Source organism: Somniosus microcephalus, unplaced genomic scaffold (assembly GCF_052327205.1).
Source record: "Somniosus microcephalus isolate GS21.2 unplaced genomic scaffold, FLI_Smic_1.0 scaffold319, whole genome shotgun sequence".
NCBI classification, from domain to species: Eukaryota; Metazoa; Chordata; class Chondrichthyes; order Squaliformes; family Somniosidae; genus Somniosus; species Somniosus microcephalus.
Genome location: NW_028225506.1, coordinates 206,905 through 231,787, shown reverse-complemented (window position 1 = coordinate 231,787; position 24,883 = coordinate 206,905). Strand labels below are relative to the sequence as shown.

Below are 24,883 nucleotides of genomic sequence, written 5' to 3'. Positions count from 1 at the left end.
CTCCTCCTAAGGCGCTAGCGGCTGGCGCAAACAACTGAATTTCTCGGCCTAAAAGTTGAAAAATTAGCGCCAGGCGCTAATCATTCTCACCTCCCGCGAAATTCAGTTTTAGCACTCCAAGAGGGAAGTGGGGCACTAAATCAAGCGCTGACCACTTCTCTTAGGGCGCTGAAGTCCAAGGGTGGGGCAGTAGCGGCAGAGCGCTGAACAATTTCGAGCACATTGTCAACGGCGCTCTTTCATCACAGAGGCTGCTTCCCTCGCTTAAAGGGAAGGGCCAATGATGCCGTGCAAGCTGGTTGCCGGCAGTTCTGTTTTGCAAGGCGACCTGGGCGACTGCCATTACTGCCCCAACGGGGCGCTGCGCGCTTTATGACATCACGATCTGCGAGGCGCTAGAGGCCCAGACGTTAAAAGTTAGCACCAGCGCTAAACCGTCACTGAGGATCACGGGCGTCGTTGCATTCGCCGGGTAGACCAAGGGGTTTTCCTCAGGATGGAGCCCACCACACCCGTTATCTGAGACTACAGACGAAAAAAGAAAGATTGACATTTATGTAGAACCTTCCCCAGCACCAGAAGGGCCCAAAGAGTTTCACAGACCATGGTTTGTTTCTGAAGTGGGAACTGGGGCAGCCAATTTACTCACAGCAAAGTACCACAAACAGCAAATGTGATTCGACAGGATGGGGCGTATCTGGCCCAGTTGGTTGAGAGAGTGATGTTGGTCCAAGACACTGGGAGAACTTCCAGCTCTTCAAATAATTCCACCAGATCGTTCCTGCCCCATGAACAGGTAGACAGGGTCTCCGTTTAACATTTCATTCAAAACATAGAAACATAGAAGATAGGAGCAGGAGTAGGCCATTCGGCCCCTCGAGCCTGCTCCGCAATTCAATGAGATCATGGCTGATCATCCAAACTCAGTACTCTGTCCCTGCCTTCTCCCCATATCCCTTGATCCCTTTAGCCTTAAGAAATATATCTAACTCCTTCTTGAATATATTTAATGAATTGGCCTCAACTGCCTTCTGTGGTAGAGAATTCCACAGGTTCACCACTCTCTGGGTGAAGAAATTCCTCCTCATCTCAGTCCTAAATGGCTTACCCCTTATCCTTAGACTGTGACCCCTGGTTCTGGACTCCCCCGCCATCAGGAACATCCTTCTTGCATCTAGTATGTCTAGTCCTGTTAGAATTTTATAAGTTTCAATGAGATCCCCTCTCATTCTTCTAAACTCCAGCGAGTATAAGCCCAATCGACCCAATCTCTCCTCATACGTCATTCCTGCCATCCCAGGTATCAGTCTGGTGAATCTTCACTGCACTCCCTCCATGGCAAGAATATCCTTCCTCAGATAAGGCAACCAAAACTGCACACAATATTCAAGGTGTGGTCTCACCAAGGCCCTGTACAACTGCAGCAAGACATCCTTGTTCCTGTACTCAAACCCTCTCGCTACGAAGGCCAACATACCATTTGCCTTCTTAACCGTCTGCTGCACCTGCATGCTTACCTTCAGCGACTGGTGCACAAGGACACCCAGGTCTCGTTGCACTTCCCCTTCTCCCAATCTATTGCCATTCAGATAATAATCTGCCTTCCTGTTTTTGCCACCAAAGTGGATAATCTCGCATTTATCCACATTATACTTCATCTGCCATGCATCTGCCGAATCACCCAACCTGTCCAAATTATACTGGAGTTTCTCAGCATCCTCCTCACAGCATACACGCCCACCCAGTTTTGTGTCGTCTGCAAACTTGGAGATATTACATTAAATATCAACAACAGCAGCAACTTGCATTCATACAGCATCTTTAACAGAGTAAAACATCCCAGGGAGCTTCACAGGAACATTATCAGGCAAACTGGCGCCGAGCCACGGAAAGAGATATTAGGACAGGTGACCAAATGCTTGGCTTTAGGGAGCATCTTAAAGGAGGAGGGAGAGGCAGAGAGGCAGAGAGGTTTAGGGAGGGAATTCCTCGGGCCTAGACAGCTGAAGGCACGGCCGCCAATGGTGGTGTGAAGGAAATCAGGAATGAACAAAAGGCCTAAAATTGGAGGAGTTCAGAGATCCCGGATGCTTGTTCAGCTGGAGGAGGATACAGAGATAGGGAGGGGCAAGGGCATGGAGGGAGTTGCACACAAGGATGAGAATTTTCAATTCAAGGTTTGCCGAACAGGGAGCTAAAGATTTTTGGACTGAAAGCTGCGTTCAAGGATTTAACACTGCAATCATTAAACACTCCAATCATTACTCAATGCAATCATAACTCTCTCCAATCATTACTCAATGCAATAATTACTGTCTCCAATCATTACTCAATGCAATCATTACTTTCTCCAATCATTACTCAATGCAATCATACTCTCTCCAATTATTACTCAGTTGAATCATTACTCTCTCCAATCATTACTCTCTCCAATCATTACTCTCTCCAGTCATTACTCTCTCCAATCATTACTCTTTGCAATCATTACTCTCTCCAATCATTACTCTGTCCAATCAATACTCTCTCCAATCATTACTCTCTGCAATAATTACTCTCTCCAATCAATACTCTCTGCAAGCATTACTCTCTCCAATCATTACTCTCCGCAATCATTACTTTCCAATCATTACTCACTCAAATCATTATACTCTGCAATCATTACTCTCTCCAATCATTACTCTCTCCAATCATTACTCTCTCCAGTCATTACTCTCTTCAATCATTACACTCTCCAATCATTACTCTCTGCAATCATTACACTCTCCAGTCATTACTCACTGCAATCATTACTCTCTCCAATCATTACCCTCTCCAATCAATACTCTCTGCAATCATTACTCTCTGCAATCATTACTACCTCCAATCATTACTCTCACCAATAATTATTTCTCCAATCTTTACTCTCTCCAATCATTACACTCTGCAATCATTACTCTCTCCAATCATTAGTATCTAGAATCATTACTCTCTCCAATCATTATTCTATGCAATCATTACACTGTCTGACGTAATAAAACTCACTACGCACTTGGGTTGAGCATAAAGCAAGGCTTTAATCAACTTGTTTCAGAACATGGAAGTCTAGTTGTATCTCACTAGCTCCTTGTCTTACAAAATGTCCCTGGCAAGCTGGGGCCCACGCCCGAATATTTATACTCCTTGGACGGCGCCACCAGCTGGCCGTCCAGTGTTATTTCATAAGTAGTTTCTTGATGATGAGATTTATAACACTGTCTGCAATCATTACTCTCTGTAATCATTACTCTCTCCAATCATTACTCTCTCCAATCATTACTCTCTCCAATCAATACCCTCTGCAATCATTACTCTCTGACGTAAGGAAACTACTAGGCACTTGGTCTAAGTATTAAACAAGGCATTAATCAACGGTTTTTCAACATGGGGATCTAGTTGCGTCCTTCACTAGTTCCTGTTAAAGAATGTCCTGAGCAAGCTGGGCCCGTGCCCGAGTATATAAACTCTCCCTGGACACCGCCACCAGCAGGCCGCCCAGTATCATTTCATAAGTCATTTTCACATGAATGACAAGGTTCATATCATTCTCTAGCAATCATTTCTCTCTCCAGTCATTAATCTCTCCAATCATTACTGTCTGCAATCATTACTCACTGCAATCATTACTCACTCCAATCATTACTCTCTGCAATCATTACTCTCTCCAATCATTACTCACACCAATCATTACACACGCACATCATTCTTCTCTCCAATCATCACTCTCTGAACTCATTACTCTCTGCAATCATTACTCTCTCCAATCATTATTCTCTCCAATCATTACTCTTTGCATTCATTACTCTCTCCAATCATTATTCTCTCCAATGATTACTCTCCCCAATCATTACTCTCTCCAATTATTACTCTCTGCATTCATTGTTCTCTCCAATCATTACTCTCCTGAATCATTAGTCTCTGCATTCATTACTCTCTCCAATCATTATGCTCTCCAATCATTACTCTCTCCAATCATTACTCTCTCTAATTATTACTCTCTGCATTAATTACTCTCTCCAATCATTACTCTCCCAAATCATTAATCTCTGCATTCATTACTCTCTCCAATAATTACTCTCTCCAATCATTACTCTCTCTAATCAATACTCCCTCCAGTAATTCTCTCTGCAATCATTACTCTCTCCAATCATTACTCTCTACACAATTACTCTCTGCAATCATTACTCTCACCATGAATTACTCTTTCCAATCATCAAACTCTCCAATCATTAATCTCTCCAATCATTACTCTCTAGAATAATTCTCCCTCCAAGTATTACTTTCTCCAGTCATTGCTCTCTCCAGTCATTACTCTCTGTAATCATTACTCTCTCCAATCATTGCTCTCTCCAATCATTACTCTCTCCAATCATTACTCTCTGCAATCATTACTCTCTCCAATCATTACTCCCTCCAAATATTACTCACTCCAATCATTACTCACTCCAATCTTTATTCTCTCCAATCATTACTCTCTGCAATCATTATTCACTCCAATCAATAATCTCTGCAATCATTACGCTCTCCAATCATTACTGTCTGCAATCATTACTCTCTGCAATCATTACTCTGCAATCATTACTCTCTCCAACCATTACTCTCTCCAAACATTACTCTCCGCAATCATTGCTCTCCAATCATTACTCACTCCAATCATTACACTCTGCAATCAATACTCTCTCCAATCATTGCTCTCCGCAATCTATACACTCTGCAATCATTACTCTCTACAACATTCTCTCTGCAATCAATACTCTCCACAATTATTACTCTCTCCAATCATTACTCTCTCCAATCATTACTCTCTCCTATCATTTTTTCTTCAATTATTACTCTGTCCAATCATTACTCTCTCCAATCCTTACTCTCTCCTATCATTTTCTCTTCAATCATTACTCTCTGCAATCATTACACTCTCAAATCATTACTCTCTCCAATTATTACTCTCTGCAATCATTACTCCCTCCAATCATTACTCTCTCCTATCATTTTCTCTTTAATCATTACTCACTGCAATCATTACACTCTCAAATCATTACTCTCTCCAATTATTACACTCTGCAATCATTACTCCCTCCACTCATTACTATCTCCAATCATTACTCTCTCCAATCATTTCCCGCTCCAATCATTACTCTCTCCAATCATTACTCTCTCCAATCGCTACTCTCTGCAATCATTACTCTCTGCAATCAGTTCTCTCTCCAATAATTCTCTCTGGAATCAATACTCTCTCCAATCATTACTCTCTCCAATCATTACTCTCTGCAATCATTACTCTCTCCAATCATTATTATCTCCAATCATTGCTCTCTGCAATCATTACTCTCTGCAATCATTACTCTCCGCAATCATTACTCTTGCTAATCATTACTTTATGCAATCATTACTCTCTCCAATCATTGCTCTCTGCAATCATTACTCTCGGCAATCATTACTCTCTGCTATCATTAATCTCTCCGATCATTACTCTCTGCAATTGTTGCTCTATCCAATCATTACTCTCTGCAATCATTACTCTCTCCAATCATTACTCTCTCCAATCATTACTCTTTTGAATCATTACTCTCTCCAAACATTACTCTCGCTGCAATCATTACTCTCTCCAATCATTACTCTCTGCAATCATTACTGTCTCCAATCATTATTATCACCAATCATTACACTCTGCAATTATTATTCTCTCCAATCATTACTCTCCGCAATCATTACTCTCACCAATCATTACTCTATGCAATCATTACTCTCTCCAATCATTACTCTCTCCAATCATTACTCTCTCCTATCATTTTCTCTTCAATCATTACTCTCTGCAATCATTACACTCTCAAATCATTACTCTCTCCAATTATTACTCCCTCCAATCATTACTATCTCCAATCATTACTCTCTCCAATCATTTCCCGCTCCAATCATTACTCTCTCCAATCATTACTCTCTCCAATCGCTACTCTCTGCAGTCATTACTCTCTGCAATCATTTCTCGCTCCAATAATTCTCTCTGGAATCAATACTCTCTCCAAACATTACTCTCTCCAATCATTGCTCTCTGCAATCATTACTCTCTCCAATCATTACTCTCTGCAATCATTACTCTCGCCAATCATTACTTTATGCAATCATTACTCTCTCCAATCATTGCTCTCTGCAATCATTACTCTTGGCAATCATTACTCTCGGCAATCATTAATCTCTCTGATCATTACTCTCACCCATCATTACTCTCTGCTATCATTACTCTACGCAATCATCACACTCTCCAATCATTACTCTCTCCAATCATTATTATCTCCAATCAGTACTCTCTCCAATCATTACTCTCTCCAATCATTACTCTCTCCAATTATTATTCTCTCCAATCATTACTCTCTCCAATCATTACTCTCTCCAATCATTACTCTCTCCAATCATTTCCCAATCCAATCATTACTCTCTCCAATCATTACTCTCTCCAATCGCTACTTTCTGCAATCATTACTCTCTGCAATCATTTCTCTCTCCAATAATTCTCTCTGGAATCAATACTCTCGCCAATCATTACTCTCTCCAATCAATACTCTCTGCAATCATTACTCTCTCCAATCATTATTATCTCCAATCATTACTCTCTACAATCATTACTCTCTCCAATCATTACTCTCTGCAATCATTACTCTCACCAATCATTACTTTATGCAATCATTACTCTCTCCAATCATTGCTCTCTGCAATCATTACTCTCGGCAATCATTACTCTCGGCAATCATTACTCTCGGCAATCATTAATCTCTCCGATCATTACTCTCTGCAATCATTACTCTCTGCAATCGTTGCTCTATCCAATCATTACTCTCTGCAATCATTACTCTCTCCAATCATTACTCTCTCCAATCATTACTCTCTGCAACCATTACTGTCTCCAATCAATATTATCTCCAATCATTACTCTCTGCAATTATTACTCTCTCCACAATCGTTACTCTCGCCAATCATTACTCTATGCAATCATTACTCTCTCCAATCATTACTCTCTGCATTCATTACTCTCGCCAATCATTACTCTCTCTACTCATTACTCTCCGCAATCATTACTCTCTCCAATCTTTACTTTCTTCAATCATTGCTCTCTGCAATCATTACGATCTCCAATCATTATTCTCGCCAATCATTACTCTCTCCAATCATTACTCTCTCCAATCATTACTCTATGCAATCATTACTCTCTCCAATTATTACTCTCTCCAATCATTAATAATAATAATAATAATAATCAACTTTATTGTCATTGTTAGTGCACAAGTGCAGTACAACGAAATGTTACGCTCTCTAATCATTACTCTCGCTACTCATTACTCTCTGCAATCAACACTCTCTCCAATCATTACTCTCTCCAATCATTCTCTCTCCAATCATTACTCGCTGCAATCATTACTCTCTGCAATCGTTACTCTCTGCTATCATTAATAGAAACATAGAAACATAGAAGATAGGAGCAGGAGTAGGCCATTCGGCCCTTCGAGCCTGCTCCACCATTCAATGAGATCATGGCTGATCATCCAAATTCAGTACCCTGTCCCTGCCTTCTCCCCATATCGCCTGATCCCTTTAGCCTCAAGAAATATATCTAACTCTTTCTTGAATATATTTAATGAACTGGCCTCCACCACCCTCTGTGGCAGAGAATTCCATAGGTTCACCACTCTCTGGGTGAAGAAATTCCTCCTTATTTCAGTCCTAAATGGCTTACCCCTTATCCTTAGACGTAGACCCCGGGTTCTGGACTCCCCAGCCATCAGAAACATCCTTCCTGCATCTAGTCTGTCCAGACCTGACAGAATTTTATAGGTTTCGATAAGATCCCCTCTCAATCTTCTAAACTCCAGTGAGTATAAGCCCAAACGACACAATCTCTCCTCGTACATCATTCCTGCCATCCCAGGTATCAGCCTGGTGAATCTTCACTGCACTCCCTCCATGGCAAGAACGTCCTTCCTCAGGTAAGGTGAACAAAACTGCACACAATACTCAAGGTGCGGTCTCACCAAGGCCCTGTACAACTGCAGCAAGACATCCTTGTTCTTGTATTCGAACCCTCTTGCTACGAAGGCCAACATACCATTTGCCTTCTTAACCGCCTGCTGCACCTGCATGCTTACCTTCAGTGACTGGTGCACAATAACACCCAGGTCTCTTTGCACTTCCCCTTCTCCCAATCTATTGCCATTGAGATAATAATCTGCCTTCCTGTTTTTGCCACCAAAGTGGATAACCTCACATTTATCCACATTATAGTGCATTTGCCATGTTTCTGCCCAATCACCCAACCTGCCCAAATCGTACTGGAGTTTCACAACATCCTCCTCACAGCATACCCTCCCACCCAGCTTTGTGTCGCCTGCAAATTTGGAGATATTACATCCAATTCCCTCTCTGATCATTACTCACTGCAATCATTACTCTCTCTACAATCATTACTCTCTGCAATTATTACTCTCTCCAATCATTCTCTCTCCAATCATTAATGTAATGTATTATCACATGATTTGTCACATAGTTTAATATGAGCATGCTCAGTTCACTCTGGCCTAATAAACAAGCACACGGTTTAGAAACGCATCGTCTCTCTGTCCTTCATTTTGTTCTACCCATGTGTATTTCATCTTGGTGTTGAGGATGGGATCCCAAAGCCATATTTAGGGATCATGGAAGCACACAGTGTTGAAGCTTCGAGTGGATGAGTTTAAGATGAATTTGTGACGCCTAAACAGAATTCTTGCGATTTTTTACCGTTAATGCTAATGCAGAATCATCTGTGCTTCGCCTTTGCGTGTATGTCTACACAGCAACAGTGGCGTTGATTCTCAGTGGTGCACAGGGAGCGTGCTGAGTCACTGTTCAATGGGATCGGGACAATCATGGCCGCACCTGCGGGATTCATCGGAAGCTTCGGCATGTATGACCGAGCTTGCAAACCATTCAGTTCTTACAATTTGCAGATGGAGATTTTTTTTATGGCCAATTACGTCATTGATGTGCTTTCAATAACTCAAAGACAAGGGGCTAGAAATTCAGTATAGCCACTTTTGGGGCGGTAAAGTCGGGCGGCCGCTGAAGTTTGCGCCCGGCGCAAAGTCGAGGCCACTTCGCCGATATTCAGTAGCATCGCCCTAAGAGGTTGCTGCAGCGCTAAAACTGGCGATGCACGACTATCTTTAGGCGCAAAGCCGGCGGTGCTGAGCGATACCGCCGAGGCCGGGCACAGCGCAGGTGTGGTCATTTGTTGATTGACGGCAGACACGCTGGCGCCGGCCATCTCTTAAAGGGGGAAGGGTCGAGTTGTTTGGCTGCCACGCCCTGGATACTGCAGCCCTCCAGCTAGGCCTCAGCACTGCTGCTGTACCTATTTAGCGACCAGGACGATGCAGAAGGCCCGGGAAAGAGCGCAGCGCTTTACTGAAGCTGACCTGAGGCTGCTGGTTCGCGCTGTGGAGCGAAGACGCCATATTTTGTTTCCAGACACTGGCAAGAAACCGGTGACCAGCGTCTTCCGCAAAGCCTGGAGGGATGTCTCCAACAGGGTGACATCCAACAGTGTGGTTGGCAGGACTCCTGTACAATGCAGGAAGAAGTTTAATGACCTCACTGGGATTGTCAGGGTGAGTACCCTTTCCAGTGTCCTCCTCATCCTTGCATGTGCACCTGACATTATGGGCAAAGGGACCTGAAAGCCCTAATGGCCAGCCCTCATCCCGCAGCTATGGGACTGGCATGACCATCAATTGCACATTCTGCACTTTACACACTGTCCAAGCTATTCCACCATGGGAGGCTGTGCAGACAAGATCAGGGCTACACACCATACTTAGAGGCCATCCTTTCTCTTGCAGGCCAAGCTGGCTAACAATAAGCGTAGCCAGCTTGCCACCGGGGGAGGCGGTCCTCGGCACCAGGAGCTGACCGACCTAGACCAGCACGTGGAGCGCATCATGGGAGTCCGTGTCATTGGCCCCGTTGCCACTGGAGATGCCGACCTTGTTCTGGGCACCAATGGTAAGGACCTGACCTTTTGGACCTCTCTCGTTCCACTTGCGCATCAGATCAACATCCTTTGCCACTGTCCGAACATTGCGGTGAATGGCACCACTCATGCCTCCCTCGCTGACGCCCTGTCCTCACTCTAAAGCTACTCTTGTGCCTTCCTGCTTTCAGATGGTGAGGCTCCAGGTGAGGAGGATGTCCCCGAAGCTGCCAGTGTCAGCCCCTCGTCGGAGGAGGAGGAGGAGGAGGAGGAAGAGGAGGAGGAAGAGGAAGGCGGGCCATCAGTGGCACCCTCAGCCGCGCCAACCCATGGCGATGTAGGGGACACGTCTTCCCTGGAGGGGAGCCTGGGGGAAGGGTCGGTGGGGAGTGTAGTTCCTGGGCCCAGCGGCCTGCAGCAACGCGGGAGGGGTGGGGAAGCTCGGCGGCCTTCTCCCCAGAGGGTGAGTGCGGCCTCCAGTCCGGCGACGGTCAGCGCAGAGGAGGTGCGCCTCCTCGGGGAAATGGCGGTCGACTCGGAGCGCAGGCACATGGAGCTCATGGGGGTAGTGGCACGGATGCCTGATGCCATAGAGTCATTGGTGAAGAGTGTCAAGGAATTCAGGGCATCACAGGCCAGAAGTCTGGAGCAATTCGGGGCAGCTCTGGACAGGAGTCTGCAGCAATTCGGCGCAGCTCATGACAGGAGTCTGCAGCAATTCGGGGCAGCTCAGGCCAGGAGTCTGCAGGAAGTCGGGGCAGCTCAGGCAGCTAGTAGCCAAATGATCAGTGGTGCCGTCCAGTCACTGGCTGGTCTGATGCGGTCACAGACCAGGGCAACACGGGCACTAACTGCTGCCACACTCGCTGCGTCAGCCAGGCATCGCCAGGGCACCCGCCGCGCTGCAGCAGCACAGCGGTCTGTCCTTCAGCAGATTGCTGCGCATGCTGCAGTGCTGGCCCGGGCGAGTGCCAGTGTCTCAGGCGACCAGCGAGCGCCTGCCATCAGCCAGCTTGCCCCCATTCCTGCAGCCGCCACTGCCACTCCCCCAGTGGAGCTGCCACGAGCTGCTGGACAGACTGATGCTGCCCAGCCACAGCTGCAGCAGTCACCAGCTGGCCCCTCGAGGGCCAGAGCTCGTCTAGGCCGACCCCCAAGGGCATCTGCCGTCACGCCATGTGCCCCTCAGGAGCCTTCCCCCAGCCTTGCTGCAGCCACTGGGCTCACTTTGAGGAGGAGCAGCAGGGCGGGCAGGGGCCACACAAAGATGCCCAAGGCATCGCCCTCGCGGGCCAAAGAGTAGAATGTGTGGCCAGTTGTGTTTGTTTTTGGAGGCCGAGAATTTGATGTTAGTTGTTTGAAGGCCGAGGATGTGATGTTTGTTTTTTAACGAAGGCCGAGGATGACGGCCATTTTTGTTTCACACTTTTGTTAATCCTCTCCAGGTTGTGGGAGCGAGTAATGTGTCTGAATGTTTTTTGGGGGTTTCTTCTGTTTTTGTTTTTCATGTGGGAAGGGCTCTGAGTTTGTGCAATAAACAATTTTCTTTATTCATATTGTCCATGTTTGAACGTTGAAGTTTTGGTTGCCTTAACTGGCTGAGGGCTTGCGGAGCGGCTGCATTCATGTTCTTTCATTGGCACAAGCCATTCCCTGACAGGGGGCCTAGAACCTACGTTCAATAAGCCGCTGACGGGTGGCCCTTGCACCTTGTGCGTCCCTCCTGTGCTGGTCCTCCTCCTCCTCCTCCTCCTGCTCCTCCTGCTCCTCCTCCTGAGGTGGTGCTCCAACCTGAGGTGGCAGTGCCTGAGTCCTGCGGATAGCCAGGTTGTGCAGCATGCAGCAAACGACCACGAAATGGGAGACTCGCTCCGGCGAATACTGCAGGGCTCCGCCGGAACGATCCAGGCAGCGGAACCGTTGCTTCAGGATGCCAATTGTTTGTTCGATGATGTTCCTGGCCGCTTGATGGCTCTCGTTGTATGCCTCTTCAGCAGGGGTCCTGGGCGCGCGGAGCGGGGTCATGAGCCAGGTACACAAAGGATAGCCTTTGTCCCCGATAAGTCATCCTCTTGGGTGAGGCTGTGCCTGGAACATGTCAGCCACAGTTGTCTGTCGCAGGATAAAGGCATCGTGGCTGCTGCCTGGAAAGCAGGCATTGACAGCTAGGATGCGCTGCCTGTGGTCACACACCAGCTGTACGTTGAGGGAATGGTAGCCCTTCCGGTTGCGGTAATCCTCGGCATTCTCCAGCGGTGCCCGCAAAGCCACATGCGTGCAGTCAATGGCGCCCTGCACCATGGGGAAGTCCGCTATTCTTGCAAATCCCATTGCCCGCTGCTGCTGCTTCTCCAGGGTCATGGGGAAGGAGATGAATTGACGTCTCCTTCTGAAAAGGGCATTAGTCACCTGGCGGATGCAGCAATGCACGGCGAACTGGGAGATGTTAGCAATGTCCCCAGCAGCGGATTGGAAGGAGCCGGTGGCATAGAAGTTCAGAGCCACCGTCGCCTTCACTGCCACCGACAGAGACGTCCTGCACCTCAGCTGTGGCCGGAGATCTCTGTGAAGCAGCTGGCAGATCTCTGTGACCACCTCCCTTCTGAATCGCAGCCTCCTAACACACTGCTCGTCAGGCATGTTGACATAGGAGAACTGCTGGCGGTATACCCTGAGTGGGTAAGGCCTCCCTTGCCGACGCCTGTTGCCCCCTCTGCATCTAGCCAGGGCTGCCACTCTCTCACGGCGCCTGTGAGCCCTTTGGACGTAATGCTGAAAGCCAGCGTTGACAGCCCCCATAATATGTTGGCAAACAATGAAATCTCAATGAAGGCAAAGAGAATTACAAAGCTGTGGCCTGAAGCCAGAAATACCTGTCCTAGTGTTGGGCCAAAGCAGTAAGCTCTCTACCTTGGTCTCTCTCCAAAAATCCGTCTCAAAAGAGTGAGTGCTGCAAAATGGCTGGCCTTTATAGTGCAGGGGAAGTGCCCTTTAATTTGCGCTCCCCGCGGCCCGCATCGGCTGTGCACCGTTCCACTCCACAGTCCTTAGGGCCGCCAGGCGCACAATGGGGCGGCGCGACTGAAGTTCCGGTTTGGGGCGCACAAAGGGCGTTGCACGAGGAAATGACGTCATGATCTGCGTGCGCAGCTGAGCGCACGCAAAGACTTTGCGCCAGCGCTAAATGTCTACTGAAGTTGGGGGAAGGCGCAGATCGCGCTGCGCCCGGTCGCTAAGCGCCTAGCGCTCGAGAGCTACTCCTCCTAAGGCGCTAACAGCTGGTGCACGCAACTGAATTTCTAGGCCAAGGAGTTTAAAGGATTCAACTAAAGGCTTTTAATCACTAAGAACATTGCAGTATTGCAGGTCTTCCCACATCGGTTTCGTCTGGTAGGAATGACTCATACAGCTCTTGAGACCTTTATATGGCAAAAGACAGGGGCGTAGCCAATACACACAATAGGAACAAAAGGGGGCGGTTCACACAATACAAGCAGGTAAAACACATGGGCTGATGAAGGCATATATTTCATCACAGTCATTGAGGCCGAAAGTGCAGATAAGAATCTTCAAGCTCAAAATAAATGAATTCATGAACATAAAAAAGCAATTTTTCTAACGGAGATCGGGCCAGATGTCCAAGGAATGTTGACAAACCTACTCACGCCAGGGAAAGTGAAGGATGCGTCGCTTGAAGGCATTGTCAAGAACCTCGTGGACCATTTCGACCTAAAGCCATTATAAATAGCAGAGAGCTACAAGTTTAGTGCCAGAAACCAAAAACAAAGTGAAACCATCAGTGAGTACATTGTAGCTCTTCAGAACCTGTCTTAGCATTGTAACTTCGGTACATTTTTGGATTGTGCTTGTGTGTGGACTGGTGGATGAGCACACACAGTCCAAGTTACTGAGCACTCTGATCCTAACGTTTGACATAGCATGCAAGATTGCCCGATCTATGGAGTTGGCATCTAAGAATGCTGGGGAGCTCCGTCCAACTCAAGTGACTAGTGCAGCTGAGGTCTACAGTCACAAAGCCCCCGCCGAACCTAAAGCTGTGAGTCCAAGTCAAAAGCATGTCAGTGAGAGCAGGTCAGTGAATTGTTATCACTGCAATGGAAATCACTCACCACAGACCTGCCAATACAGAAATGCGCAGTGCTTTCACTGCCAGAAGCAAGGCCATATTTCAACAGCGTGCAGAGCTAGATCGAAAGCAGGAAGTAAGAACCATTCTAGTGGCAATGCAGAGCAATGACAACAAAAGGGAGGAGTTCACAATATTGAAGTGAATACACCTGATGTTGAAGAACTAGGCACCTACAGTATCTATGCCACTAGCGGCAATGCTAGCAGTCGTGAGAAAGATTTCCGTACAAAACCTTTGATCAACGAGCAATATATTGATATGTGTATCGACACAGCGGTGGACTGCTCTATCAGGAGTAAGGGCACATATGAGAGTAAGTTTAATCAAATACCACTTACAAAGAGTACCGAAGAGTAAAAAACCTACCCCGGAGAAATCCTAGAGACATGTGGACAAATGGAATGTACAGTTCAACACAATGGCCAGTCAGTAAAGCTGCCTATTGTAGTGAGCTACAACAACAGGCCAACCCTCATGGGCAAAGACCGGTTGAGAAAGTTTAGTCCAGACTGGAAAAATGTCTTCAGTGTAGATACTTCAAAGAAGTGACTCGATACAATGCTGAACAAGTACGGAAGCATGTTCGCAGGCAGTTATGAGGGCATCACTGGGTATGACGTGCATATTCGCATCAAGTCCAATGCGAAGCCTGTCTATTGTAAGGCAAGGCTGGTCTCCTATGAGTTGAAAAGTCAGGTGGAGGAAGAGTTAGCGAAGCTCGGAGAGAACGGAGTGCTCGTAAAAACTGACAAAAGTGAATGGGCTTCCCCAATTATGGTAGTGCCCAAAGCAGACAGAACTGTCCGCTTGTGCAGTGACTACAAAGTTACTATCAACCAAGCAGTTGACGATGAGCAGTACCCGTTACCTACATCGCAAGATTTGTATGCAGCACTCTCAGGGTCAAAGGTTTTCTCCAAGCTTGACCTGTCGCCGCTTACGCTCAGCTGAATGTTAACGCAGAGAGTCAACAGTATCTCACCATCAACACACACAAGGGACTGTACTCATACACCAAGCTGCTGTACGGTGTAAAGTCCTCCCCAAAAATCTTCCAGGCTATGATGGATAAGATTTTGCAAGGAGTTCCAAATTGCTTTTGCAATCAAGACGATATGCTGATCGCACCAAGCAGCGATGAAGACAATCTAGAAGTGTTAGATATAGTGCTTCAAAGGAATGCCCACAATGTCAAATTGAAAAAGACCAAATGTGCTTTTGTGCAGCCCGAGGGTTGTGTACCTTGGTCTGAAAGTTGATGCAAATGGCTTGCAACCAGTTAAGGAAAAGTTTGATGCTGTCATCAATGCTCCAAAGCCACAGAACGTGTCTGAGTTAAGATCTTTCCTTGGAATGGTCCAGTACTACCCATGTTTATTACCTGAGTTAGCGACCATGTTAGCTCCATTGCACGAGCTCCTCAAGAAGGCTGTCCAGTGGAAGTGGACAAAAGCGCAACAGGAAGCTTACGACACTTGTAAGAAAAGTCTCTCTAGCGATGCTCTGCTTGTGCACTACGACACAGAGTGTGAGCTTGTTAGCGTGTGATGCTTCCAGCTATGGTGTGGGAGCTGTCATAAGTCACGTAATGGCTGACGGCCAAGAGAAACCAATCACGTTCGCATCGCGAACCCTCACAAAGAGCGAAAGAAACAAATTGAAAAAGAAGCACTCGCCACAGTGTTTGGAATCAAGAAATTCCAACCGTTCCTGATCAGCAGAAAGTTTACCCTGATAACCAATCACAAACCGCTCCTAACAATATTGGGGCCCAAATCTGCCATCCCTGCAATGGCCGCATCAAGAATGCAACATTGGGCAGTGTTGTTGTCACAATATGATGACACGATTGAATATCGCACTTCAAAGCAAAATGCAATCGCAGATGCCTTGTCCAGGTTGCCACATGAGGACTCGTGTGTTGGGAGTGAAGGTGAGATTTTCACGCTAGGTGCAGTTGACAAAGACTGAGATTGCAATTGTAGGCATATGCAATCTGGCACACTGGCAGAAGGGGATTTGGAGACCTTGTACAACAGCGAGTTCCCAATTTATTCTGGGTTGAATGTTACCTCGGAAGCGACTACGACCGAGACTTTGAAGGGAAGCGGGAAGGCATTAATGCCACATGGCACGTCAGAAGGCGCTGGAGCTTAATGAATGACGTTGCATCCGCCTTTAACACTGGTACCTCCTTTGATCTAGCCACTCTAGAGGGCTCAGTAAACACGGTTAGAAATCACTTGAGGAACATTTCGAACGAAATGAACACTTTGGAACAGGGAGAATTGAAGGAGGATGGAGTCATGATTATACACCTGCAAGATATAATCAAATATCTTGCATCCTATGCTAAAACAATTAATAAAATTTTACGAGAAATCTATGATGCTTCCGATGAAGCCACGCGAAATGACGTGTGTATAATGTGTGGATCTTGGTTGGTGGAGCAATTCAGGGAAAACCTACAGCGAATTACTGAGGGGAGGCTTCCCTCGTGGGTGGCTGATCAACATTTAAGGGTGATGTCCACCTTCCAACTGAATTTGACTATGTGTCAGGTCAGGAAATTGGTGCAGGTATACCCGGTGAGACATTACTGCGACTGGCTGAAGCAGAGGGATGTCACTCTGTTGGGTTTGGTATTGTGTTATCCTGTCCTGCAGGGGAGTGCAGCCCCAAGTCCTCTGTTTCATATAGAAAACATAGGGGTACACCGGGGAGATCATGTAGTAGAGTATAGTGAACCCCCAAAGTAGGTGGCCACGAGTGGATGGGGCCACATGGGCGGTCCCAGACCTTACTGGATGCCCCCGAGACCGGGATGCGTTCATTTGCCCTTAAGATATAGCGGAGCAAGCAACCCCCGCTTGGGGGTTTAAATGGGATCATGTGGCATGGAATTCCACTATGAAGGTAACTCCGGGGGAGCATTTCCCTGTGAGATCATCATATCGGGAAAGGGGGGAATATTGTGTCACCACCATACACTGGGAATACCAGTACAATGATCTGATCTGTCCTATTGCGATGGAAACATTTTGTTTTACTCCGGTCCGACCTGTACGGATTGGAGCGTGGGTGTTATTCAATATATGTTCACATGACCAGCTGACTAGTAATAGAAAAGATTAGTTAAAAGAGCAGCTGCACCGATATGTTGCTAGATTTGGATACAACATACCCACCCCTGCCCGAGTACCTGATAGGGTTCATGAAGTGTATTAATCAGTCTCAAAAACATTATTATGTTTTGACCCAGAAGAATCATGAGATAAGGACGGATGTCTTGCTGCAGTTGTACAGGGCCTTGGTGAGACCACATCTTGAGTATTGTGTGCAGTTTTGGTCGCCTTATCTGAGGAAGGATGTTCTTGCCATGGAGGGAGTGCAGCGAAGATTCACCAGACTGATACCTGGGGTGGCAGGAATGACGTATGAGGAGAGATTGGGTCGATTGGGCTTATACTCGCTGGAGTTTAGAAGAATGAGAGGGGATCTCATCGAAACTTATAAAATTCTGACAGGACTGGACAGACTAGATGCAGGAAGGATGTTCCCGATGGTCGGGGTGTCCAGAACCAGGGGTCACAGTCTAAAGATAAGGGGTAAGCCATTTAGAACTGAGATGAGGAGGAATTTCTTCACCCAGGGAGTGGTGAACCTGTGGAATTCTCTACCACAGAAAGCAGTTGAGGCCAATTCATTAAATATATTCAAGAAGGAGTTAGATATATTTCTTAAAGCTAAAGGGATCAAGGGATATGGGGAGAAGGCAGGGACAGGGTACTGAGTTTGGATGATCAGCCATGATCTCATTGAATGGCAGAGCGGGCTCGAGGGGCCGAATGGCCTACTCCTGCTCCTATCTTCTATGTTTCTATACTTAGGGGGGCACGGTGGCATAGTGGTTAGCACTGTTGCCTCACAGCGCCAGGGACCCGGGTTCAAATCTGGCCTCGGGCGACTGTCTGTGTGGAGTTTGCACATTCTCCCTGTGTCTGCGTGGGTTTCCTCCGGGTGCTCCGGTTTCCTCCCACAGTCCAAAGATGTGCGGGTTAGGTTGATTTGGCTATGATAAATTGACCCTTAGTGTTAGGGGATTAAATACGTGGGGTTACGGGGATAGGGTGGGATATGTGTCGGTGCAGGCTCGATGGGCCGAAATGGCCTCTATCTGCACTGTGGGGATCTGTGATTCTGTGATTCTGTGAAAGTCGGGGATGATTCGTCCTGGTGGGATATCGGCCTGACTATCGAGGTTCATCCTTGGATAAGGATTACTTCCCACGTTCTGGTCATCATTCAGTTGACCATTGTGTTATACCTGTTAACGCTAATGTGTCGTGTCAAGAGACGGCGCAAGCAACAAGAAATAGTCCGGTTACTGCAGATGCTTTCGAGTAAGTAACTGTAACCCAAACAAATTCTGGTGACAGTTACTTGAGGGGGGGCTGTAGGCATACACAGACCCTTAATTTTAAACTTTGGTATATATTGAAATGTTTTGCCCGGCCAAAATATTTTTTTCAAAGTGAAATAAAGTTGTAACAGACGGTCTTTCACTGATAAGTGGACATGGAATGTGCTTTGATGTGCTTCACTAAAAGGCAGCAAACATGGTTGTGACTGCAGGGGGTTGTCATAGACAACAGAGATAAACAAACCCCCTTAGATTTGCAGACATCGGGGTCGATTTTAACTCAGGTGCAGGGAATTGGCGGGTTCCCCAAATTTAGTGATTCCCACACGATTCTAAATGGGTCTGTGAGACTGATGCAATTTTAACTCAATTGGCCAATTGATTTCCAGCGTGTGGGAAGCCTTGGCAATTGAGTATTTCCAGTCAGAAAGTCACAGAATATGACGTCATCATTGCTGCTGCTTTTAAGGTCCACAGCAAGCCTTGTTTCCTCTGCAGGCTCCCAACCTTCAACATTAAGATGGCACAGGAGCCTGCAGGAGCAACGGTCAGCAGGAGGGCCAGATCTGCCCCCAAATTTGATGAGGCTTCACTCCAGGCATTACTGGATGGTGCTAGGGCCCACAGGGAGGTCCTGTTCCCTTCTTCAGGGAGGAAGAGGCCTCCCAGCCAGACCAAGGCTGTGTGGCTACAGGTGGCTGGTGAAGTCAACTCCTTGGGGCTCACACGAAGAACGTGGTTGCAGTGCAGGAAAAGATTCCATGACCTTCTTCGCACTGGAAAAGTAAGTACTGTATGAAGTTTCCATCACCCTCAATCTGATCCCCATTGCCTTTCCTCACCAGCACTCAGCTTTACCAATCTCTTCCTGCACATCCCACTAGACTATGCCACCATGCAGCCCTCACACTCCCTCTCACTCTGATGCTTTGAACACAACTGACTACACACAGGGAGGGCCCTTGGTCTTGCAACCTCACTCCATCTTTGTCTCCTTCTAAGTATCTATGCTGTGCAATCTCTGCACTCACTCCTTCATTCTCACTCAACCTCCACTTGTCTCCCTCATTGCAGGAAAAGAGAGCTCACAACAGGAGAGAGCGAGCCAGGACTGGAGGAGGGCCGCCCTCATTAGCCCAGCTCACCCCCTGGGAGGAAGGCGTCTTGGAGATTGCCGGGGCTGACCGAGATGTGGACGTTGGGGAAGGACAGACAGGAGCATCCCCGCAAGCTGGTGACAGAATAGTTTTCCATCTCTCTCTTTGGCATTGCATGAGTCGCTGATAATGATTCTGAAGCTACATCATATGGACTTATGATCATCTGCAAAATGCAATGTGCATGTAACCTTGGCATCACATCTCTAACTTTTTCCTTGACTCCCCCACAGGACCATCGAGAGCCCCCGTCCCAACGGTGCTGGAGGAAGAGCCTGAACAGCCGGACTCCTCAGAGGAATCTGCAACCTCTGAGGGCGCAGTGTCAGCAGAAATAAGCGCACCCAGCACCAGCGCAGACACTCACACCTCGGTGGGACCTTCAGGACATAGAGTAGAGTTGTCACCTGGTGTATCACAGCTCACAAGTGAGCATCAGCAGATTGTGGAGACAGGGACAGCAGTGTGGAGACAGGGACAGCAGTGAAGAGTCCTCATCGGAGGGCGCAGGACTCTGCCAGCTCAGCTCAGCTGCATGTCGACCCTCTGCCTCTGGGTCCATCCATAAGATCAGAGGTGATGGAACTCCAGGCACAGATGCAGGAGTCTCTGGCAGGTATTGTCTGTAGGGTCGCTGCGAGTGTGGAGCGAATGGAGGAATCCATAGCGAACATGAGCAGAGCCTTTGTGGAGTTATTGGCGCATGAACGCATGAACATGGAAAGGATGGCTACCTACGTGGAAATGATTGCTGCCTCCGTGGTAAGGCTGGCTATGGTAGAGGGGAGGAGGGCTATGGCAGTCACCAGGGTATGGAAAACATGGTGAGTGTTCAGAATAGAATGACATCTCTTGAGGAGCGATGGGCATCTATTGAACAGAGAAACCAGACCTTCATGGAAGTCCTTCTGAGTAGGACTGCCATTGCAGATACGGGTCCCCATGGCCCCCCTGATGTGCAGCAAGCTGCTCTCAAGCCACTTGCAGGCACTGAGGGGGACCTGACCCATGAGAGGGAGGTTGGTGGCAGACCTCAAGGAAGTGGGGGCTCCTCTCCAAGCGCTCACACTTCCATGCCACTGCAGAGCCCTCGGTCAGAGCCCCGCCAGAGTCCACACCCAATGGAGATAGAGGTCTCAACCCCTGCACAGCCGCAGGAGCAGCAGACTGCCGGCGAGCCCGCACAGGCTCGCCACCCCAGAGGACGCCCGCCAAAGGTGTCGAGACAGGAGCAGCAGGAAAGTGAGCAAGGGGCCTCCACATCTGCTGAAGCCACAGGGGAACCACTACGTAGGAGCACGCGTAAGAGGAAAATAAACCACAAATAGTCACAAGGGTAGTCACTTGGGTGAAATGCTGTGTATTTTGTGGAAATGCCATCAGTTGTTTGTTTTTCATAAAAATTCTGATGGCAACTTCTGCAGTTGTGGCGTGTGTCATTTCGCGAATGGGGTTGGAGGTCCTCTAATGCCAAGAGGGGAAGGAAAAGAAGGCCTCCCATGCTTCCGGTAGATGCCTCAGTTGAGGAAGCGCTGAGTGAGGGTGGCGAGAGGGGTTTCGAGGAGGTCACACTGGAGAAGTGTGCGAGGCTCCAACCTTCCACAGGTGTGGTTAGGCCTGGTAAAAGTTGCCCCAGACCTGAGACAACAAAGTCCTGCCACCTGCAAATGATGACTGATCAAATCTCCTCTTTAATGTTGGACCTGCAGCTGATAGTCAGCAAGCCAATAGTGCTCCCGCCAGGTTTCACAGGCGTGATCCCCACCAGGCGCGTTTTATGTGGGAAAAGGGTTAAACAGGCAAGGGCCTGTTAAAATGGGAGTATAAAGGCCAATTAGTGCTGTTTAAGGGCCCTAAAGACCAGTCCCGCCAGGCGGGACTGATTCGGGTCCATCAGACACACCTAGGTTAAAATGGCATGGAGGCGGGAACCAGGCAGGTGGGGTCCCGACCCCCAGGTTTGGTGATTTTAACCCCCCACACGCCTAAAAGCCCGCCTGTCGGCTGCGTTAAAATCGAGCCCATCATGTCTACAACAAATAGACTACAAAATTGTAGAACGATTTTTGGTGGCTAAAGGGGAGGAGTCAAACCTTTGAAGTTTTGAAATGCAGAATACGACGTTACACATGAACTGTAACCAAGTGGTTTTCTGCCACTTTTGTAAACTTTATGAGTGAATGAACAATTTTGGGCTTTGATAAAGGCAACTAATGGATAGCCACACAGGATGTGTGAGTGTGAAAGTTTGACAGCTCAAACAACTGACGTCGAAAATTAATGGAACATTTCACCATTTCTGAATGATTGATATACTGCAAAAGGCAAGGAAAACTGTATAAAAACCAGTGACAAAAAATATCGGCACTGCGGTCGGAAGGAAGGGCCTGGCTGATCGCCACAACTCAGAGAGCTGCAGTCGGAAGGCGAAGAGCTGCAGTCAAAAGGACGTGGCCGGCAATCAACGCTGGACTGATCATCGGCGGGTGGCTGCATGTATGATTTCCTGTAACATTATTGGTGAACTACTTGAACAGTGGTTGGGGTTTTGAATCTGTCTTAGGAATACTAAAAGGTTAAAGGCAGAGCCCGTGTGTCTGGTGTAATTTCCCACAAGTCTCAAGTCCGAACTCTATAACCTATTGGACGGGGCGAGGAGTAATTCCGCACGTCCTACACAAATGAGACTCAACAGGACTCAGTACTGTAAAGAGTGTATGAAGACACCTTGAACGGATGGACCGATCAGTGTCTGGACACAGAGTTGAAACCATTCCATAACCGTCGTACTGAATTGTCTTGCGAGCAAGGTTGCATCGAGTGGGGAAACAGAGTGGCGGTAACTACTTCTTGGAGTTCGTTACCAGAACAAAACAGCCTGAAAATTGGATCAACACCAAAACCTTTTGTAAGGAGATGAGGAAGGCTCCGCAAACCTGTTATTAAACTGGGTTTGTCGTTCATTTGTAGCATTTGCAGTTGCTTTAAAAGAAACAAAGCCCAGAGTTTTTGTTAAGTGGGTAGATGTAATGTCGGGAAAGGTGGGACCATTGTCTTGTTGTATTTGAGAGGGGAATACGTGCATTTTTTTTAAGGGGAAAGCAGTGTAATGTATTATCACATGGCTTGTCACATGGTTTAGCATGAGCATGCTCAGTTCACTCTGGCCTAGTCATGAACCAGCAACTGGTGTCTCTGCCCTTCATGTGTTCTACCACATGCATTACGCAAACCTCTGCTCAGTTTTGCAGTATTTACCCACTGCACCTGTGCCAATAAAGTACTCGATTAAATGTGTGTAGAGTTGGACGACACCTTAGCTCCCTGACAGCGCCTCGCGGCTGCCTCGTGCTTTCGCCGGGCTTACCTCGGGGCCTGACGGTTCACTGGCGGTCAAAACCTCCTCAGGCCTCTTTGCTTCTTGCGCCGAGGATGAAGGCGCTGAAAAGAAGGCCTCTGCGTCTTCCTCCTCCCAGTTAATGATCTCCGCGGGGGCCTCCTGCCCAAGCAGGATCACGTTCCCAAAAGTTGGATCCGACTTGGAATGGCGAGGCTGCTTCATTCCGCATCGGCTGGCGTAGCAGCCCATGACTGGCTCTTTCCTGTGCCTATGCGCAGGGTGGCTGGTCCTGTAGCAAGCCCCCTGGTGGTATGAATGGGGCAGGCATGTGGCATTCCCAGCCTTTGAGGTCGAAGGCTGGTATCCCGCATTTCCTGCTCCCTCAGGCCACATGTTCAGGCCAACCTCCCTCCCCGGCTCCTCGATGGTCAAGCTGTCCATTTTGTCAATGGCCCTCTGCATCGAGCTGATGCTGGGGATATGGTGGGCCTGCCGACACTCATAGTAATCAGAGTTTGGGTAGTAAGCCTCGTCCACCATGTTGTAGTAATGTCGATCAGCCAGAACCCTTCTATCACAGTCCAGAGCCGCGTTAAGACCTTGGATGGACAGGTCGTAATACTTGGTGTGCTCGTGTGTCATTTTGAGTTGCTGTATGGTGACAAAAGGATGCTTCAGTGCCGCGCTGGGCGTGATTCGCTCATGGGAGTCCAAGGTAAGCATCCTTTTGATCAGTTCCACCATGTTTTTGCGATCGTGGAACTCGGCAATGACCTCGTCATCTGGGAAGACCGTCTTAGTGATGTTGATGGTCTCCAGCTGGTCCAAGGACTTTAGGACGTACTTCCTCCTCTCCAGCGGCTGAACCATGGTCTCCACCTGGTAATCGGCAGCACATTTGAGCTGCCACTGGTGGGACGAATGCTGCCGGGGGTTCCGTCTGAAGAAGTGGTTGGCCTTGGTGGCCGCATTCAGGAGGTGGTCCTTGGGCAGTCCTTGCGTCTCAACAATGTACCTGATCTGGTCGTACTCGCTGTTGCCGGGGTAGAGCGGCCAGCCCAGGTGCAGTTCGGCCATCACACAACCCAGGGACCACATGTCCACTTTTTCACAGAAGGGTAGGCCAAGGAGAATCTCCGGTGAGCGATAAAACCTGGACTGGATGTAGGGTTCTGCGGGGAAGGAGAAAGGGAACGGGTTAGTTCACAGAAATTAAACCAAAAGGAGTTGGAGATCAGCGCTGGGTGGCTTTCCAATGTTTAATATGGAATAAAACTTGTCTACCAGACACAACAACAACAGCTTGCATCTATAGAGCACCTAAAATGTCCCAAGGCGCTTCACAAGAGCGATTATCAAACAAAGTTCGTCACCGAACCACATAAGGAGATATTAGGGCAGTTGGTCAAAGAGGTCGTTTTTAAGGAATGCCTTAAAGGAGGAGAGAGAGGTAGAGAGGCGGAGAGTTTGGGGAGGGAATCCCAGCGCTTAGGGCCTAGGCAGATAAAGGCACAGCCACCAATGGTGGAGTGAAGGAAATCGGGGATGTACAAGAGGCCAGAATTGGAGGAACGCAGAGATCTTGGAGGGTCGTAGACCTGGAGAAGTTTACAGAGATAGGGAGGGACCCAACTCTCAAGTATTAGCAGTTGGGTGAAGTCTTGCCTTTGGCTGCGTACGGTTGGAGAGGGGATGAGAAGGGAGGAGAAAGAAACAGGAGGCGAATGAAACAGGAGTGAGAAGAACAGAGTAAATAGGGTTGTTCACTGGGGCTGCAGCCTCGACGTAGGAACAGTAGTTG

At 47.8% G+C, this 24,883-nt stretch overlaps 1 protein-coding gene across 1 annotated transcript in view; it reads right to left on the bottom strand.

Annotated features, from left to right (window-relative positions):
- The window catches only part of LOC147081881 (homeodomain-interacting protein kinase 4-like), a 52,385-nt gene that overhangs the window by 15,738 nt on the left and 11,764 nt on the right, over positions 1 to 24,883 (bottom strand). Inside the window, exon 2 of the mRNA XM_085980624.1 lies at positions 23,110 to 24,254. Coding sequence (XP_085836750.1) covers positions 23,110 to 24,254 — 1,145 coding nt within the window. The remainder of the gene's footprint in view (positions 1 to 23,109; positions 24,255 to 24,883) is intronic.